Source organism: Rhinatrema bivittatum, chromosome 5 (assembly GCF_901001135.1).
Source record: "Rhinatrema bivittatum chromosome 5, aRhiBiv1.1, whole genome shotgun sequence".
Classification (NCBI taxonomy): domain Eukaryota; kingdom Metazoa; phylum Chordata; class Amphibia; order Gymnophiona; family Rhinatrematidae; genus Rhinatrema; species Rhinatrema bivittatum.
In genome coordinates this window covers 14,344,821-14,359,997 of record NC_042619.1, presented here as the reverse complement: position 1 = coordinate 14,359,997, position 15,177 = coordinate 14,344,821, and the positions used below count along the sequence as shown (strand labels likewise).

General features: G+C 43.5%; 1 protein-coding gene across 1 annotated transcript in view; it reads left to right on the top strand.

Moving 5' to 3' along the window:
- Positions 1-15,177, top strand: part of CLPB (ClpB homolog, mitochondrial AAA ATPase chaperonin) — a 346,145-nt gene that overhangs the window by 36,811 nt on the left and 294,157 nt on the right. Inside the window, 1 exon segment of the mRNA XM_029602044.1 lies at positions 121-207. Coding sequence (XP_029457904.1) covers positions 121-207 — 87 coding nt within the window.

The following is a 15,177-nucleotide window of genomic DNA, read 5'->3' as shown; positions in this document are numbered from 1 at the left end:
TGCCTGTCGTGACCATTAATGATCTCTTCTCTCAGCATGTCGAGTGTGGCAGAAGGTTTGATATCCCAGATCTCTAAAGCTGATGTTGAGCTAATCTCCACCTCTCTTTCCTTGGCATAGGTTGTTGTCTGAAGGTGTGGATGTCAATAGTAGACACAAACTTGGCTGGACAGCGCTAATGGTGGCAGCCATCAACAGAAATCAGAGGTGAGTGCTTCTGAATATATGGGTCAGATTTATCAAAGGGATTCTTTCATGGCAGTGGAAATAATCAGTAGTAAATTATCCCAAGTGTATATTATTTTCCTTTATTTATTTATTTATTTATTTATTTATTTATTTATTTTTATAGACCGAAGTTCTTGTAGGAACTACAAATCACTCCGGTTTACATACAACTTTGAAATGCCCAAAAAGAGTAGGGGCTTTACGTAGAACAATATTTATTTATTTATTTATTTATTATTTTTATTATACCGAGTTTCATGATGGAATCACATCAACCCGGTTTACAATTAACAATGTGAGTAAAGGCAGAGAGTAACATAGTAAAACATTTCCCAATTCAACGTCACATATAGAATGAGACTTAACAGGTATAATAACAATATTTAGGATGTGAGAAAGTTACAAAAAACAGGGAAAAATAACTAGGATCTGAAAGGGGAGGAAATTGAAGGAAGAATATTAACATTTTATCCAACTGTATCAATTAATAAATATGTATAGTATAAAAATATAGATGAGTAGCAAAAATGATCAAATATGATGCTGTTGTGAATTATAATAATAAGATGCTGTGACTGCGTATGAAGTTAGTGGGTTTATTACAGTTCACTAACTTTGTGTTTGTGCTGATGGGTGGGGAATTTAATCCAGTTCTGGGAACGCTTTTTTAAAAAGCCACGTTTTTAGTCTCTTCCTAAAAGTTGGGGCGCATGGTTCTTTTCTTAAGTCCGGTGGGATGGAGTTCCAGAGGATTGGACCTGCTGATGAAAGAGCTCTTGAACTGTAGGATTTATGTTGGTAAGTTTTGGCATGAGGTACCTGAAGTGATTCTTTGTAATGTTCCCTGATGGGTCTGGCGGCTGTGTATTTTTTAAAAGGGATTTGTAAGTCAAGTTGAGTGTGTTGATGGATGTTCTTGTAGATAATCATGATGGTTTTGTACATAATTCTGAAGTGGATCGGTAACCAATGAAGGTTTTTGAGGATGGGGGAGATATGGTCGATTTTCCTGGAGTTTGTAAGTATTCTAGCTGCTGTGTTCTGTACCATTTGTAAAGGCTTGGTGTAAGAAGCTGGGAGGCCTAGTAGTAGAGAATTGCAATAATCTAGTTTGGAGAAGATTATTGCTTGCAGGATTGATCTAAAATCTTGCGCGTGGAAAAGTGGCTTTATTCTTTTCAGAATATGTAATTTGTGGAAGCAGTCTTTTGTAGTTCGGTTTATGAATGGTTTGAGGTTAAGACGGTTATCTAGGATGGCTCCTAGATCTCTTACATGGGTGGTTTGTAGGAGGGTAGGTGGCTTTGAGAGCGTGATGTTGTTTTCAGGTGCTATAAGGAGATATTCCGTTTTCGACGCATTAAGGACTAGGTTTAAGCTGGTAAGGAGGTGTTTGATTTCTAGTAAACAACTATCCCAATATTCCATTGTTGACGAGATTGAATCTTTTATAGGGATCACAATCTGTACGTCGTCCGCGAAGAGGAAGTGTTTAAGGCATAGTTTTGTGAGTAGTTGACAGAGTGGTAGGAGGTATACATTAAATAGGGTGGGTGAGAGGGATGAACCTTGTGGCACCCCTCTGGTGGAGTGGTGATATTGGGATTCTGTATTGTGAATTTTGACCCTATATCCAATAGAACAAAATAACCAATTAAACATAGTAATATTATAAAATAGTGTAAATACAGTATAAATACAAGAAATGTATGAGCTCAAAATCATAGTGCAGTTGAAAAAATCGTAATAGTAAAAAAACAGTGAGGTATCCCATAATTTGGGTTTATAATCTTGACTAGGTAGCATTAAATGTCTGGGAAGGCTTGGCGGAAAAGCCAGGTTTTTAGCTTTTTTTTTTACTCCTGATGACCTGGTTCTAGTCTTAGATCCTGGGGGGAGCGCGTTCCATTGGTGGGGGCCTCCTGAAGATAGTGCTCGTTTGCTCAGTGATGATTTTACCTGTGGGGCTTGCAGTGTGCCTTTGTATGCACTTGTAATTGGTCTGGAAGATGTATGAGGTTGAAGTTGGGTGCTTAACATGATCGGAGCAAGATTGTATGTTGCTTTGTGAATGATTGTGAGAACTTTATAGAGGATCCTGTGATTAATAGGAAGCCAGTGTAGGTTACGAAGGATTGGAGTGATATGATCTCTTTTATTAGAGTTTGTGAGTATTCTGGCGGCGGCGTTCTGTACCATTTGTAAGGGTTTGATGGTATTTGTGGGAAGACCGAGAAGGAGGGAGTTGCAATAATCGAGCTTAGAAAGTATGATGGATTGAAGTACTAGCCGGAAGTCAGTGAAGTGAAGGAGGGGTTTTAGCTTTCTGAGGACTTGCAGTTTGTAAAAGCAGTCCTTTGTGGTAGTGTTTACAAACTTTTTTAGGTTTAGATGGTTGTCTAGCCAGGCTCCAAGATCCCTGACGTCAGGTGAGAACTTGCTAATTGAGTTTGGTTGAGAGGAGCTTGATGAGATGGTGAGGGGATCATGGGAGATAATGAGCATTTTGGTTTTGTTGGCATTCAATACTAAGTTGAGGCTTGAGAGTAAGTCTTTAATTGGCTGGAGACAGTCATTCCAGTAGCTGATCGTTTTTTGAAGGGATTCTGAAATCGGGAGAAGGATTTGAATGTCATCTGCAGAGAGGTAATGGGTAAGCTTGAGGTTTGAGAGCAGGTGGCAGAGAGGGAGGAGGTAGATATTGAAGAGGGTGGGTGAAAGTGAAGATCCTTGAGGGACTCCTTGATCTGAAAGGACTGGAAGAGATTCCTTGTTGTTTATCCTGACGTTATAGAATCTGTTGCTTAAGAAGGACTGAAACCATCTGAGAGCTGAACCTTTGATACCTATGTTGGCTAGTTGGTCTATAAGTATGGTGTGTTTTACCTTTGATTTTATTATTATTTGTCCTATTCATCCAGACTGCCCTGCCCAAACTAAGCTAGAGAAGTACATCAGGGGTATCCTTGCCATCCCTCCAGGAGAATGGTGCAGCTGAGCTTGAACCCAAATGTCATTTCACTGCTATTTTGAATTCTCCCTGCCCCTGTACCTCAAGACCTAAAATTGCAGGCTTTCACACCCATTTGAAGTTTAAAAAAACCCAACAAAAACAAACCCAGGATCTCTGACCAGTATGTATTAACAACTGGACATTTGTTCAACTCTGTGTACATAATTTCTTCCCCTGACCTAGTCAAGCCCCCAAGAATGGCCGCCAAATGTTCAGAGGCTGCAGTCTTCACCCTGGGGATCTGCTTACCCAGTTAGATGACTTGGAAAATGATCCTCCCTTTGCATTAACAATGCCAGGTGAACTGTGTGTGCCCCAATGGCCTAAATGTTTCTGAATCCTGGTCTTTGGGCTCTCAGTAAACAGTGTAATTCACAATTGGTAAATTGATTTACATCAAAATTCCCTATTACCGTTGATCCTTAAATACTTGTCTATATAAATCTATAAAAACCCCATTTATAAGAGCCAACTAGCAATGTAGATAGCATTTTTGTTTGATTCTTATTTCCCACATCAACTGATCATGTCAAATCTAGTTTATCCTTGAGCACTTGGTCGCTTATGTTGTCAGCTAGTTTTATAAATATGACAAGAATTATTAAGACCCAAACAGATCTGCAGTAACAATGACAATATTCAACAACAATAACAAAAAAGCATAGACTGAACTATTGATCTAAATTGTGGAGACCATCACACATCTGAGGGGCCATGGAAATCACCTCAGGAATTCTCAACTGGGGGAGGGACCACTTGGTATCACTACAGGAGAGCAGGGCTTTTCTTTTTCATTGTTAAATTCTCCTTCCAAAATCTGAAACAATCCCCATGGGGAGATGCACATCCACCATCTGCTGGAGACAGAGAATACTGGCAGGCTGGTTCACTGCAGGAGTATATAAACTGTGATGTCAGCTTGCTCTGTCTCCATTTGTTGGCAGGGGAGCATAACCCACTGGTCTTGAGTCCATCTGTCTACATGCTAGGAAAATAAAGATTTGATCTTGGAATGGGGGGAGCTGGGGTGGGAGGTAGGACGGGGGTTTAAACAACCAGTTCCTACAAGCAACCAGAATTTACTTTGAAACTTACACAAAAGCCTCACAAGCACCAAGTTCAAATAGTCAGCAGGCACCAGGAAGATAGTCTACCCTACAGTCTAACTGAATGCTCTCAAAAACTTTCCACACTTTGCAGGGTGATGTTTTTTGTACTCATCAGTTCAGCTCCCTCTAGAGATGCAGCCATAGAGGGCCAGCTGCTCGCACAGTGATCACACTGCCATCAAGCTGCCTCGTGTAGTGGCCCCCCCTCAGCTACACATCTCATCAGTCGAGCCTCCAACCAGCACCTTTAATTATACGTTGTATTAACTTGGTTCGGGTTTACTCCCAAAACTGCACATAAAACAAAACTTCCCCTGACGCTCCATACATAACCCCTTGAATGGGTGGGGAAACCTTCAGGTCTCTACCTCATGCTGAACTGGCTGCAACTGCCGCTAATGGCCCCTATCATCACTATTTTTTCCTGCCTGCTACTTTTGACGGGATAGGCCAATCAGATGTACTCCACAAATTTGAATTCCATGTTTCCCTGACTATGCTTAATAGCCCTCCCCCACTTTACTTCCAGCCTCCAATCCGGCTCACAGGGGCAATGTCCGCCCTGCAAATCTGTTAGTGGCAGCAGGGTGGACATAGTCTCCCAGCCTTAAACTTATCTTTTTCTCTCTTTCTTTTTGTAATCAAAGTTGACGTGACAGACATGAATCATATTTCGTGTAAAACTTCCCAAGGGGTTGTCAAAATTGGCATGCAAAATTAACCAAATCATAAAAAGATTGCGTGCTCCTTAAGCGCGTTATAATCCACCAACTCGTAAAAAGGGAGCGTGCTCCTTAAGCGCGTTATAATCCACCAACTCGTAAAAAGGGAGCGTGCTCCTTAAGCGCGTTATAATCCACCAACTCGTAAAAAGGGAGCGTGCTCCTTAAGCGCGTTATAATCCACCAACTCGTAAAAAGGGAGCGTGCTCCTTAAGCGCGTTATAATCCACCAACTCGTAAAAAGGGAGCGTGCTCCTTAAGCGCGTTATAATCCACCAACTCGTAAAAAGGGAGCGTGCTCCTTAAGCGCCTTATAATCCACCAACTCGTAAAAAGGGAGCGTGCTCCTTAAGCGCGTTATAATCCACCAACTCGTAAAAAGGGAGCGTGCTCCTTAAGCGCGTTATAATCCACCAACTCGTAAAAAGGGAACGTGCTCCTTAAGCGCGTTATAATCCACCAACTCGTAAAAAGGGAACGTGCTCCTTAAGCGCGTTATAATCCACCAACTCGTAAAAAGGGAGCGTGCTCCTTAAGCGCGTTATAATCCACCAACTCGTAAAAAGGGAGCGTGCTCCTTAAGCGCGTTATAATCCACCACCTCGTAAAAAGGGAGCGTGCTCCTAAAGCGCGTTATAATCCACCACCTCGTAAAAAGGGAGCGTGCTCCTTAAGCGCGTTATAATCCACCACCTCGTAAAAATGGAGCGTTCTCCTTAAGCGCGTTATAATCCACCAACTCGTAAAAAGGGAGCGTGCTCCTTAAGCGCGTTATAATCCACCAACTCGTAAAAAGGGAGCGTGCTCCTTAAGCGCGTTATAATCCACCAACTCGTAAAAAGGGAGCGTGCTCCTTAAGCGCGTTATAATCCACCAAATCGTAAAAAGGGAGCGTGCTCCTTAAGCGCGTTATAATCCACCAACTCGTAAAAAGGGAGCGTGCTCCTTAAGCGCGTTATAATCCACCACCTCGTAAAAATGGAGCGTGCTCCTTAAGCGCGTTATAATCCACCACCTCGTAAAAATGGAGCGTGCTCCTTAAGCGCGTTATAATCCACCACCTCGTAAAAAGGGAGCGTGCTGCTTAAGTGTGTATACAAGCTATCTTTTTAAGATTTGGTGGATTTTGCATGCCTATTTTGATGGCCCCTGAGGAAGTTTTACACGAAACATGATTCATGTCTTTAAGGTCTTCTTTGATTTAAAAAAAGAATGAAAGAGAGAAAAAAAAAGTGCCAGCATGTTTTGTTTTACTTGCATAGAAAAAATATAAAAAGCAAGTTAAACATAAGGATGAGGCCCATGATTAAAAAATGGGGCTGGTTTTACGCTTAAGTGAGCACCCAGGCATTTGCACTAGGTAATCTCTCTGATGCGAACATTTGCAAGCCCTTTAACAGTGTGATGGTCTCCACGATTTAGATCAGTAACATCATTAGTCTGTGGTTGTTTTGTTGCTGAATGTTTTATAAATATGAGGCAGAGGTCCTGTTTTGTTACCTTTTGGATGCAGGTACCTCTGTCTCTTGTGCTTGGATTTGATGTTGCTACTGGAACTATGCATCAAGAGCTAGTGGTCGTAAATGCATTTAGTGAGTGAACTATGTCTTGAGTCGTGTTGGACTGGTTCTCAGGATTGTAATACATTATTACAAAGATTTGATTGCTGTGAATCACAGGTATGAATAATACACTCCCTCTCTATCTCCCACAATTCATATCTTTCTCTTTATAAGCCAAATAAGTTAGTAACTAAAGATTTTGAGGAGAGATTTTTTTGGGTATCATCTTACAGTTCCTCCTCCTCCTCGTAGCTCTACTAACATCTGGAAGTTCAACCTCTGTCCCTCAGGTGTGTCAGAATTACAGCTGAAGTGTCTCTCGACTCATTGAGGCCTCACCGTCTCGCTTATTCTGTGTCTGAGTCAAAGACCCCTTTTTCCCAGGATGATCACTGTTTCTTCTGCTGAGCCTAAAAGGCACTCTTAAATGTATTCAGGTCTACAACTAAATTAATTAGTTTTCCTTTTAAGAATGAAATCCAATTTTAAAAAATGTGGGACAGACGGTGGAAGGCGCTTTGATGTTACAAGCTCTTCAGAGATGCTTTACTTAGTCACAAGTTCATAAGCAAAAAGGCTTAATTACTTGGGACAACACAGGCTTAAAACCAAGCACAAAAGCTATATATCCGCTCTCGGGCGACACAATTGGAATCCATGTGCCGAGTTCGTGTGTGGTGCAAATGTTGATGTGTGCTATGACAAGCCGAAAGTCTTGACCTCCTCAGGGTGCTCCTTAAGACCACATTTGCACGACTCTCTGGACAGAGAGGAGGGGGCAGGCTGTTTGTTTAACTTTGATGTCCAAGAAGCAGTGGTCTCTCTTGTTTGCATGTCCGCACCAAGGATAAATTTGGAACCTCCCACCTTTTGCAGTGGACAATGGTCAGCGATGGACTGTGACGATTGTTGACCATTCCGAGCGCCTGCTGGACCAGAACAGGACTTTGGGAGGGGGCAAAACCTTGAAAGAGACCCCAGAGAGTTTTGTTTGTGATGCTGTCATTGTCCAGAGGCATTTGGTTTCCACTATTTTTAATATGTAAGTTCTGAAATCAAAGAAGGTCCAAGCAAGTATCTCTGTCCCATATGTACTGAGAGCGAGAGCCATGGCCTTCCAATTTTTTTTTTTTTTTTAATGTGGGATGGAACCTCACCTGCATTGTTTTGGAATATGAGCACTGCCTTGATTATAGATAAAATGCAAGATGTATTGAAGTTTTTGCAAGGAAGGGTTTTCTAGTATGTTTTTTTTTTTTTTTTTTATATTTTCTAATAAATCATGATGGCTTACTGATTTAGGGAGTCAAAACTGGAAGCCTTCCTACACCTTACTTTTTAAAAATTTGTTTCCTTAATTTATAATGTATAGAAAACAAAGATATTACACAGCAACAATTATATATTTAAAAGAAATCTAGAACAAATAATATCCACTAATCAGAGTGAACCAAGAATTAAAAATACAAACCAAAACATTAATAAAAAAAAACCTAAACATCTAGTGATGACCATGAATCACCTATTCTTTCCTTTAGAAATTGTTGAAAACTCTTTGAAAAATAATGTAAAGACTTCAGGTCAAAAGAATTTCTTATGCTGATGAAATCTTGTATTGACATGGACAGTGAAGAAAAAAGCAGCTGATTTCAGAGCAGGAAAACCTGTACAGAGCTTCTGGGTTTCATCAGCAAAAATGGAAATATTGGGGTTGATACTGAAAAGATTTAGAAATGAGTTTAGACACAGCACAGTTTTGAATTTCTGGCCCCTCTAGATAAAAAGAAGGCTGCACGGAGGCATCTCAGTGGCTGGGCTTAAGTTTATCCAGCGACCACTGATAATCAACACTACGTGGATAAATTTACCCAGCAAGATCTGGTCAGAAAATCCTCAGGCCTAAACTTAACCAGGTGACTGCTCCCTATCTGCTTTCATATCAAAAAGTTACGGTGGGGAGCCTGACAGCCCCCTCACAGAATCACCACACCTTTCTGGCCAGTTTAAATCATAACTTAGGGGGCCCGACAGGTCTCTCCCCAGGATCCCCCTATCCTTTCCAGCCAAATGAGAATTGAAAATACCCTCTGATAACTACATAAAAAATATTTGCCCTGGTACCCCTCCCCTTCTCTCCCCCCCCCCCCAGATATTTAAATAACAGGCTGTGACTTCAGGCCACCTCCTGACCCACCCAGAACCCTGACAGTGTCCAAGCTGGGAGGCAGTGGTTGTACTGTGCTCCAGGTGGTTACCCCCATTTAGAAAAAAATAAATGCATTAATTCAGTGTTATCAGACTCCAGCATCTTCGGTAAAGGGGCAGTTTTCATTCTAGAGAGAGATTTCCAAAAATATCTACTATTCCTACTTGTGATTCCAGAGATTGCAGTGTATTCCCCCCAGTTGTTCCTTTTCTGGGGTAAATAAGCAGCTCTATAACAGATAGTAAAGCTGAATCTGGAACCATAAAGAACGTCTTATGGTTCCTGATAATTTAGGGAAATTTCTCAAGCACATGCTTCTAGATTTGGAAATATTCTCTAGGTTTTCTTACTTAGAATATAGGTAGAAATTATCAGACATAACATCACATTTTCCATAAATTACAGAAATATTGGATTTCATAGTAGCACATTTCTTATTGTTTTAAATATGGAATTTATACATTCTAAAATATGACTTTCAAATTTAAACACAATATCTTTTTGCAGCTTTTTAAGCCACTATTAATGCCTTTAACATGGAAAAAGCAGAGAGCATCATAGCATTGAATCATTAAAAATGTTACTAGTATGAAGTAAATAAATTAATTCCAATTGCTTGGTTATCTAATTTCTCTTGCAAAGATGAAGGTGAAGAAATTTGAATGCTTTATACCTCTGCCGAATAAGGATCCATATCAGTTACTGTTGAAATGTTGTCAGCCAAGTACCCCAAAATTGGAGGACTCCCAGTTGTCACAAAAGAAGCATGATGAAATCCCTTTCGCCCAAGGAGAGCTGCCTGAAGGGGCTGTCTGCCAATGGTGCAGTTCTTGCAGTAGCACTGGGACGCTTCCACCGTGCTCCGATTACCACTGCTACGTCACTCCTGAGCTCATCAGCATTGAAACTGCTGCAGAGGGAGACAGCCCTGGTAATAGAAAAGGATAAGGGAGTCCTGATGGGCTGCTCCCAAGGGCCATGCTTTTGGATGGTTGGAGGATCTTGGCTGGTGACTAGAGAAAAAAAAACAGGAGAAGCAGTCAAAGCACATGACCATCTGATCCCCAAGAAACACTTCTTAAACCAAGGTTGGCAAAATGATCATAGTAACATAGTAAATGTCAGCAGATAAAGACCACATGGTCCATTCAGTCTGCTGAGCAAGGTGTTTAGGGTTGTAACTGCCTCTCAATGTAGGCTGCCATAAAAGCAGGCGATGGCCAAATCTCCTCCTCCCAACTTTATTTATTCATTCCTTCTTGAGGTGCACTGAGAGCTTGCCCTAGTTGTAGAAGTACAAGAATGGACTGCCCCTATTCCACCTCCATCCTAAGTGAACTTGATCAAACTTCATTAAAGAATGTAAACAGATAGCTAACCATAAATGGACTGTAAGATGTGCCTTGATGGATCCCTTGAATGCATCCTTTGTTGTCACTGCTACTCTGTGTAGCTTCCCAGTGCAGAAATATTTCCCCAACAGTTACCATAGGCTACTCTGCTTCTTAAACTTATGGAGTATATATGCCACTTCCTTTTGAATTTCATTACCATTCTTGACTTCATCTCTTCCGGGAGGCCATTCCAGGGATCCACTACCCTTTCTGTGAAAAAATAGTTCCTGATATTGTTCCCTTGGAGTTTCATTTCATATGACCCCCTAGTTCTGCAGCTTCCTTTCCACTGGACAAAGTTTGATTCTTTTCCATTATTAATAGGTTTCAGGTATTAAAAATTTGTATCCTATCCCCCTGTCTCTCCTCTCTAGGATAAACATAATTTAGGTCTTTAAGTCTCGTCTCACCTGGCTTTTGCTACAGATCCGCCACCATTTTGTTTGCCTTCTCCTCGACCTCCTCTTTTTTTTTTGTTCTGAATTTTTTTTAAATTAAGAAAACACAACATAAAAGACCAGGGAAGCAATTAACTGAATCTCACGACCTCTTCTAACCTATCGCTATTATTTTTGAGATGCGACTGCAAGAACTGAACACCGTACTCCAGGAGATAACCTCACCAACGACCTGCAAGGGGCATTATCACCTCCTTTATCCTGCTTGTCATCTGGCGATCCTGAGCCAGAGAAAGGGAAATAATTCCTTTCCTTTCAGACAGACAGTATTAAAGAATATAAGGAAAAGCTGTTCAGGCAGCAGTCTTGGGTCCTCCAACTCCCTGTACACTTTTTGCCAGTCCCCATCATGCACTGCCCAGGTGCCATGGTTAGTTCGGCACATATACTAGGAGTAATGATTTAGGGTGGGATGTTAAGTATATTTCTCATTAGTAACTGATGTTCTCACAGGGCAAGCAGGATGGTAGTCCTCACATATGGGTGACATCACAGGATGGAGCCCAATCACGGAAAACTTCTGTCAAAGTTTCCAGAACTTTGACTAGCCCCTACTGGGCATGCCCAGCATGGCTCTAACCCTGCAGCCAGCAGGGGTCCCCCTTCAGTCTTCTTTTTTCCACGCAGCAGTAGCCTCGGCGGTTTAGGAGCTCTGAAGAGATTCCTGACAGGAATTTTCCTCATGGAGTTAATAAAACTTAAATTGCCCCACAGGGGTCCCTCCTCTAACCTTTTTCAGGCCGCGGTACTCCGGTAAGTTTTTTGACCGTTTTTCGTCGATTACAGTCTAGTTTGGCCCTCGCGGCCTACTGGCCATTGACTGTACCGCGGCTCGATTTTTTTCTATGGCCATGGCGTCGGGGTTTCATCGGTGCCCAGACTGTACTCGTACCATGTCTATCACAGACCCTCATGGAGTCTGTGTAATGTGTTTAGGCCGTGAACATGATGTCCTGACTTGCACCAAATGTACCCTCATGACACCAAAAGGTCGCAAAGCCAGAATGGAGAAGATGGGGCTCCTCTTCCCTGCTCACCCACCAACGCCATCCATCGCATCGACGTCATCGGAACCGGCACCATCTAAGTTGAACCAGCATCGACCACCGTCCGGTGACCATCTGCCATCGACGTCTTCACGGCCATCGACTCCCATTACTCCCCCTCAAGATCGAGGTGATCGTAGGGAGAAACATCGCCATCGGCATCGTAAGTCTCGGACCGTCGAGGGAGCAAAATCATCTACCTCGCCACCGTCCGAGCCACCATCGAAGAAGCCCCGTCCAGAAATGGCACCGACCATTCCTGCGACCGGGACATCGAGGCCACTCTCACCCGATCGGGGTTTGGGAGTCACGATTCTGCCTGTAAAGGTGGTCCCTCCGACTGTGCCTCCGCCTCCCTCTTCCGTCACAGAGCCGGGGCTGCTTGCTCCAGGTCTCCGGGAAGAACTGGACCGGCTGGTCCAGGAGGCCATCGACAAGGCGATGCAATGGCTCCAGGTTCCTCTGACACCGGCACCGAGAGTGGGAACCGGTCACCGACCCGATGACAGCAGCGCTGGCACCGCTGCTATTCCGGATGGAGGCGCTTATGACCGCCCTTCCTCCAATGATTCCCGGGTCTCCGATGGCTCTGGTGCGCTCCCCGTTGACAGCTTCATCGGGAGGAGAAACACCGTTCCACATTCCTCCTTTGGGAGTATTGCCTCAGCCATCAATGCCATTTCGTCCCTCGCCACCGATTTATTCATCGGGAGCGATACGAACATCGGCGCCATCGATGCCTTCAATACCGGCACTGATGCCTTCCAGGCCATCCACTGTGCCCCCGGCGATTCCTTCTATTTTCTTGGAGCCTCAGCCGGGGCCTTCGGGTATCCAACCCCCTTCTCGTCCTACAGGTCAGTCTGCTGATCCTTATGACACCTGGGGTGATGATACTTCCACAGACACCGATGACTTACCTTCACCTCCCTCTCCTACTGAAAGTAGAAAGCGTTCTCCTCCAGAGGACCTCTCTTTCATTAATTTTGTGAAGGAAATGTCTGAGTTGGTCCCTTTTCAGCTTCAGACGGAGCAGGATGATAGGCACCAGATGATGGAGCTCCTTCAATTCCTGGATGCCCTTAAAGTGATCACTTCTATTCTCATTCATCAAGTTCTTCTTGACCTTCTCAAAAAGAACTGGGAAAACCCAGGATCCATTGCCCCAGTCCATAGAAAAGCTGACACTACCTATTTAGTAGAGTCAGCCCTCTGCTTTCAAAAATCTCAGCTCGACCACCACTCAGTTGTGGTGGAATCAGCTCAAAAGAAAGCAAAAAGGACGAAGCCTCACTCATCTACCCCTCCTGTTAAGGAACACAAGTTCCTAGACAATATTGGTCGACGAGTGTTCCAAGGGGCTATGCTCATCTCCAGAATTGCTGCTTACCAGCTGTATATGACCCAATACAATAGGGTCATTTTCAAGCAGATACAGGACTTCTCTGAAACCCTGCCTGACCAATTCCAACAACAGCTTCAAATCCTTGTCAACAAGGGGTTTGAAGCAGGAAAGCATGAGATAAGAACAGCTTACGATATTTTCGACACCTCCACTAGAGTGTCTGCAGCTGCCATTTCAGCAAGACAATGGGCCTGGCTCAAATCTTCTGACATTCGCCCAGAAGTACAAGACAGACTATCTGACCTACCATGTGTAGGAGACAATCTGTTCGGTGAACAGATCCAGCAAATAGTGGCTGAATTAAAGGACCATCATGAGACACTTAAACAGCTCTCATGGATACCTTCCGACTTCCCCTCAAGACAGTCCTTTAGGAAGGACTTGAAGAAGTCATTCTTCCGTCCAAGGAAGTATTATCCTCCACCAGCAAGGTCCCGAACTGCGAGACCTTCTCAAAAACCTCAGCCTCGCCAGGCCCGAAAGCAAAAGCCGCAAGCAGCTCCCCAGCCGGGACCTGCTTCAGGTTTTTGACTTTCACTTGGAGAGCAGCAGCCTGATTCCTCTGCCAAGTATACCAGTGGGAGGTCGATTGTGCCACTTTCACCACATGTGGCAATCAATCACTACTGACCAATGGGTGCTAGCAATCATTGCTCAGGGTTACCACCTAAACTTTCTTGCTCTTCCACCGGACTCACCACCTCTGCAAGCATGGAGAGTATCCGACCATTCTGTCCTTCTGGAGCAGGAGGTTTCCCTTCTTCTCCAGTTAAAGGCAATAGAACCCGTCCCACTCTCGCAGCAAGGCCTAGGGTTCTATTCCCGGTACTTTTTGATCCCCAAAAAATCCGAGGGAGTTCGTCCAATTCTGGACTTACGTGCTCTCAACAAGTACCTACAGCGAGAAAAGTTCAAGATGGTAACCTTAGGCTCGCTTCTACGTCTACTGGCTCTGCTCTCTGGACCTTCAGAACGCATACACACACATTGCGATAACTCCAACTCATCACAAGTACCTCAGGTTTTTAGTAGGCCCAAAGCACTATCAATATCGAGTGCTTCCCTTTGGCCTAGCCTCTGCACCACGAGTCTTCACCAAATGCCTCGTAGTTGTAGCAGCTTTCCTCAGGAAAGAAGGTGTCCACGTCTACCCCTATCTGGACGACTGGTTAATCAGGGCTCGAACCCAGCAAGCCGCTTGGTCGTCCCTCAGTTTGACCCTACACACTCTAATTTCTCTAGGATTTCTCGTCCATTACGAAAAATCCTATTTAGTCCCATCTCAAACCTTGTCGTTCATAGGGGCAGACTTGGACACTTTACAAGCAAAAGCCTTTCTACCTCGACAACAAGCGCTAACACTCGTGTCTCTCGCTCACCAGTTGCAGTCTCAACATACAGTAACAGCTCGCCAATTCCTAGTCCTGCTGGGACACATGGCGTCCTCCATCCATGTTACACCAATGGCCTGTCTGGCCATTGAAGAATATGTCTGAGTAAGATAACCAAGAATACCCAGACTCCTCTGCTTTACTGGCCTGTCAGAGGTGAATGAACTTTGAGAGACTTTCTGACTATCACAGATTCAAAGGATGCAGAAGAGTTGGGAAACTGGTAAATCCTGCAAAGCTTATAATTACAGGCCAGGAAGGCATCAATGACTTGCAGAGAATCTCTGAGACAGATTTGCTGGCAACAAAAGGAGAGAGGCCTATTTTAATGGCCACATTTACTTCACAATGCAGGGATACTCGTTCTGCAGGAAAACAGGATGCAAGCCTTTATCTTGCAGATATTGGTTTCAATGACCTGAAACCAATTTGAATGAATCCTGGTGCCAAGCTCTATTCAAGACCCAGACTGGGAGGTGTTTACAATAAACAAAGAAGAACAACAGAAGACAAGAAGAGAATACTTGCATCAAAGCCAGTATGATACAGGAACTTGTTTACATTGGGAGGAGGAACAGGGTTAGAAGAATTCTTAGTTGAGGGAGGTCCTCACAAGCATTTCCTATACAGGATAGAATGTCAT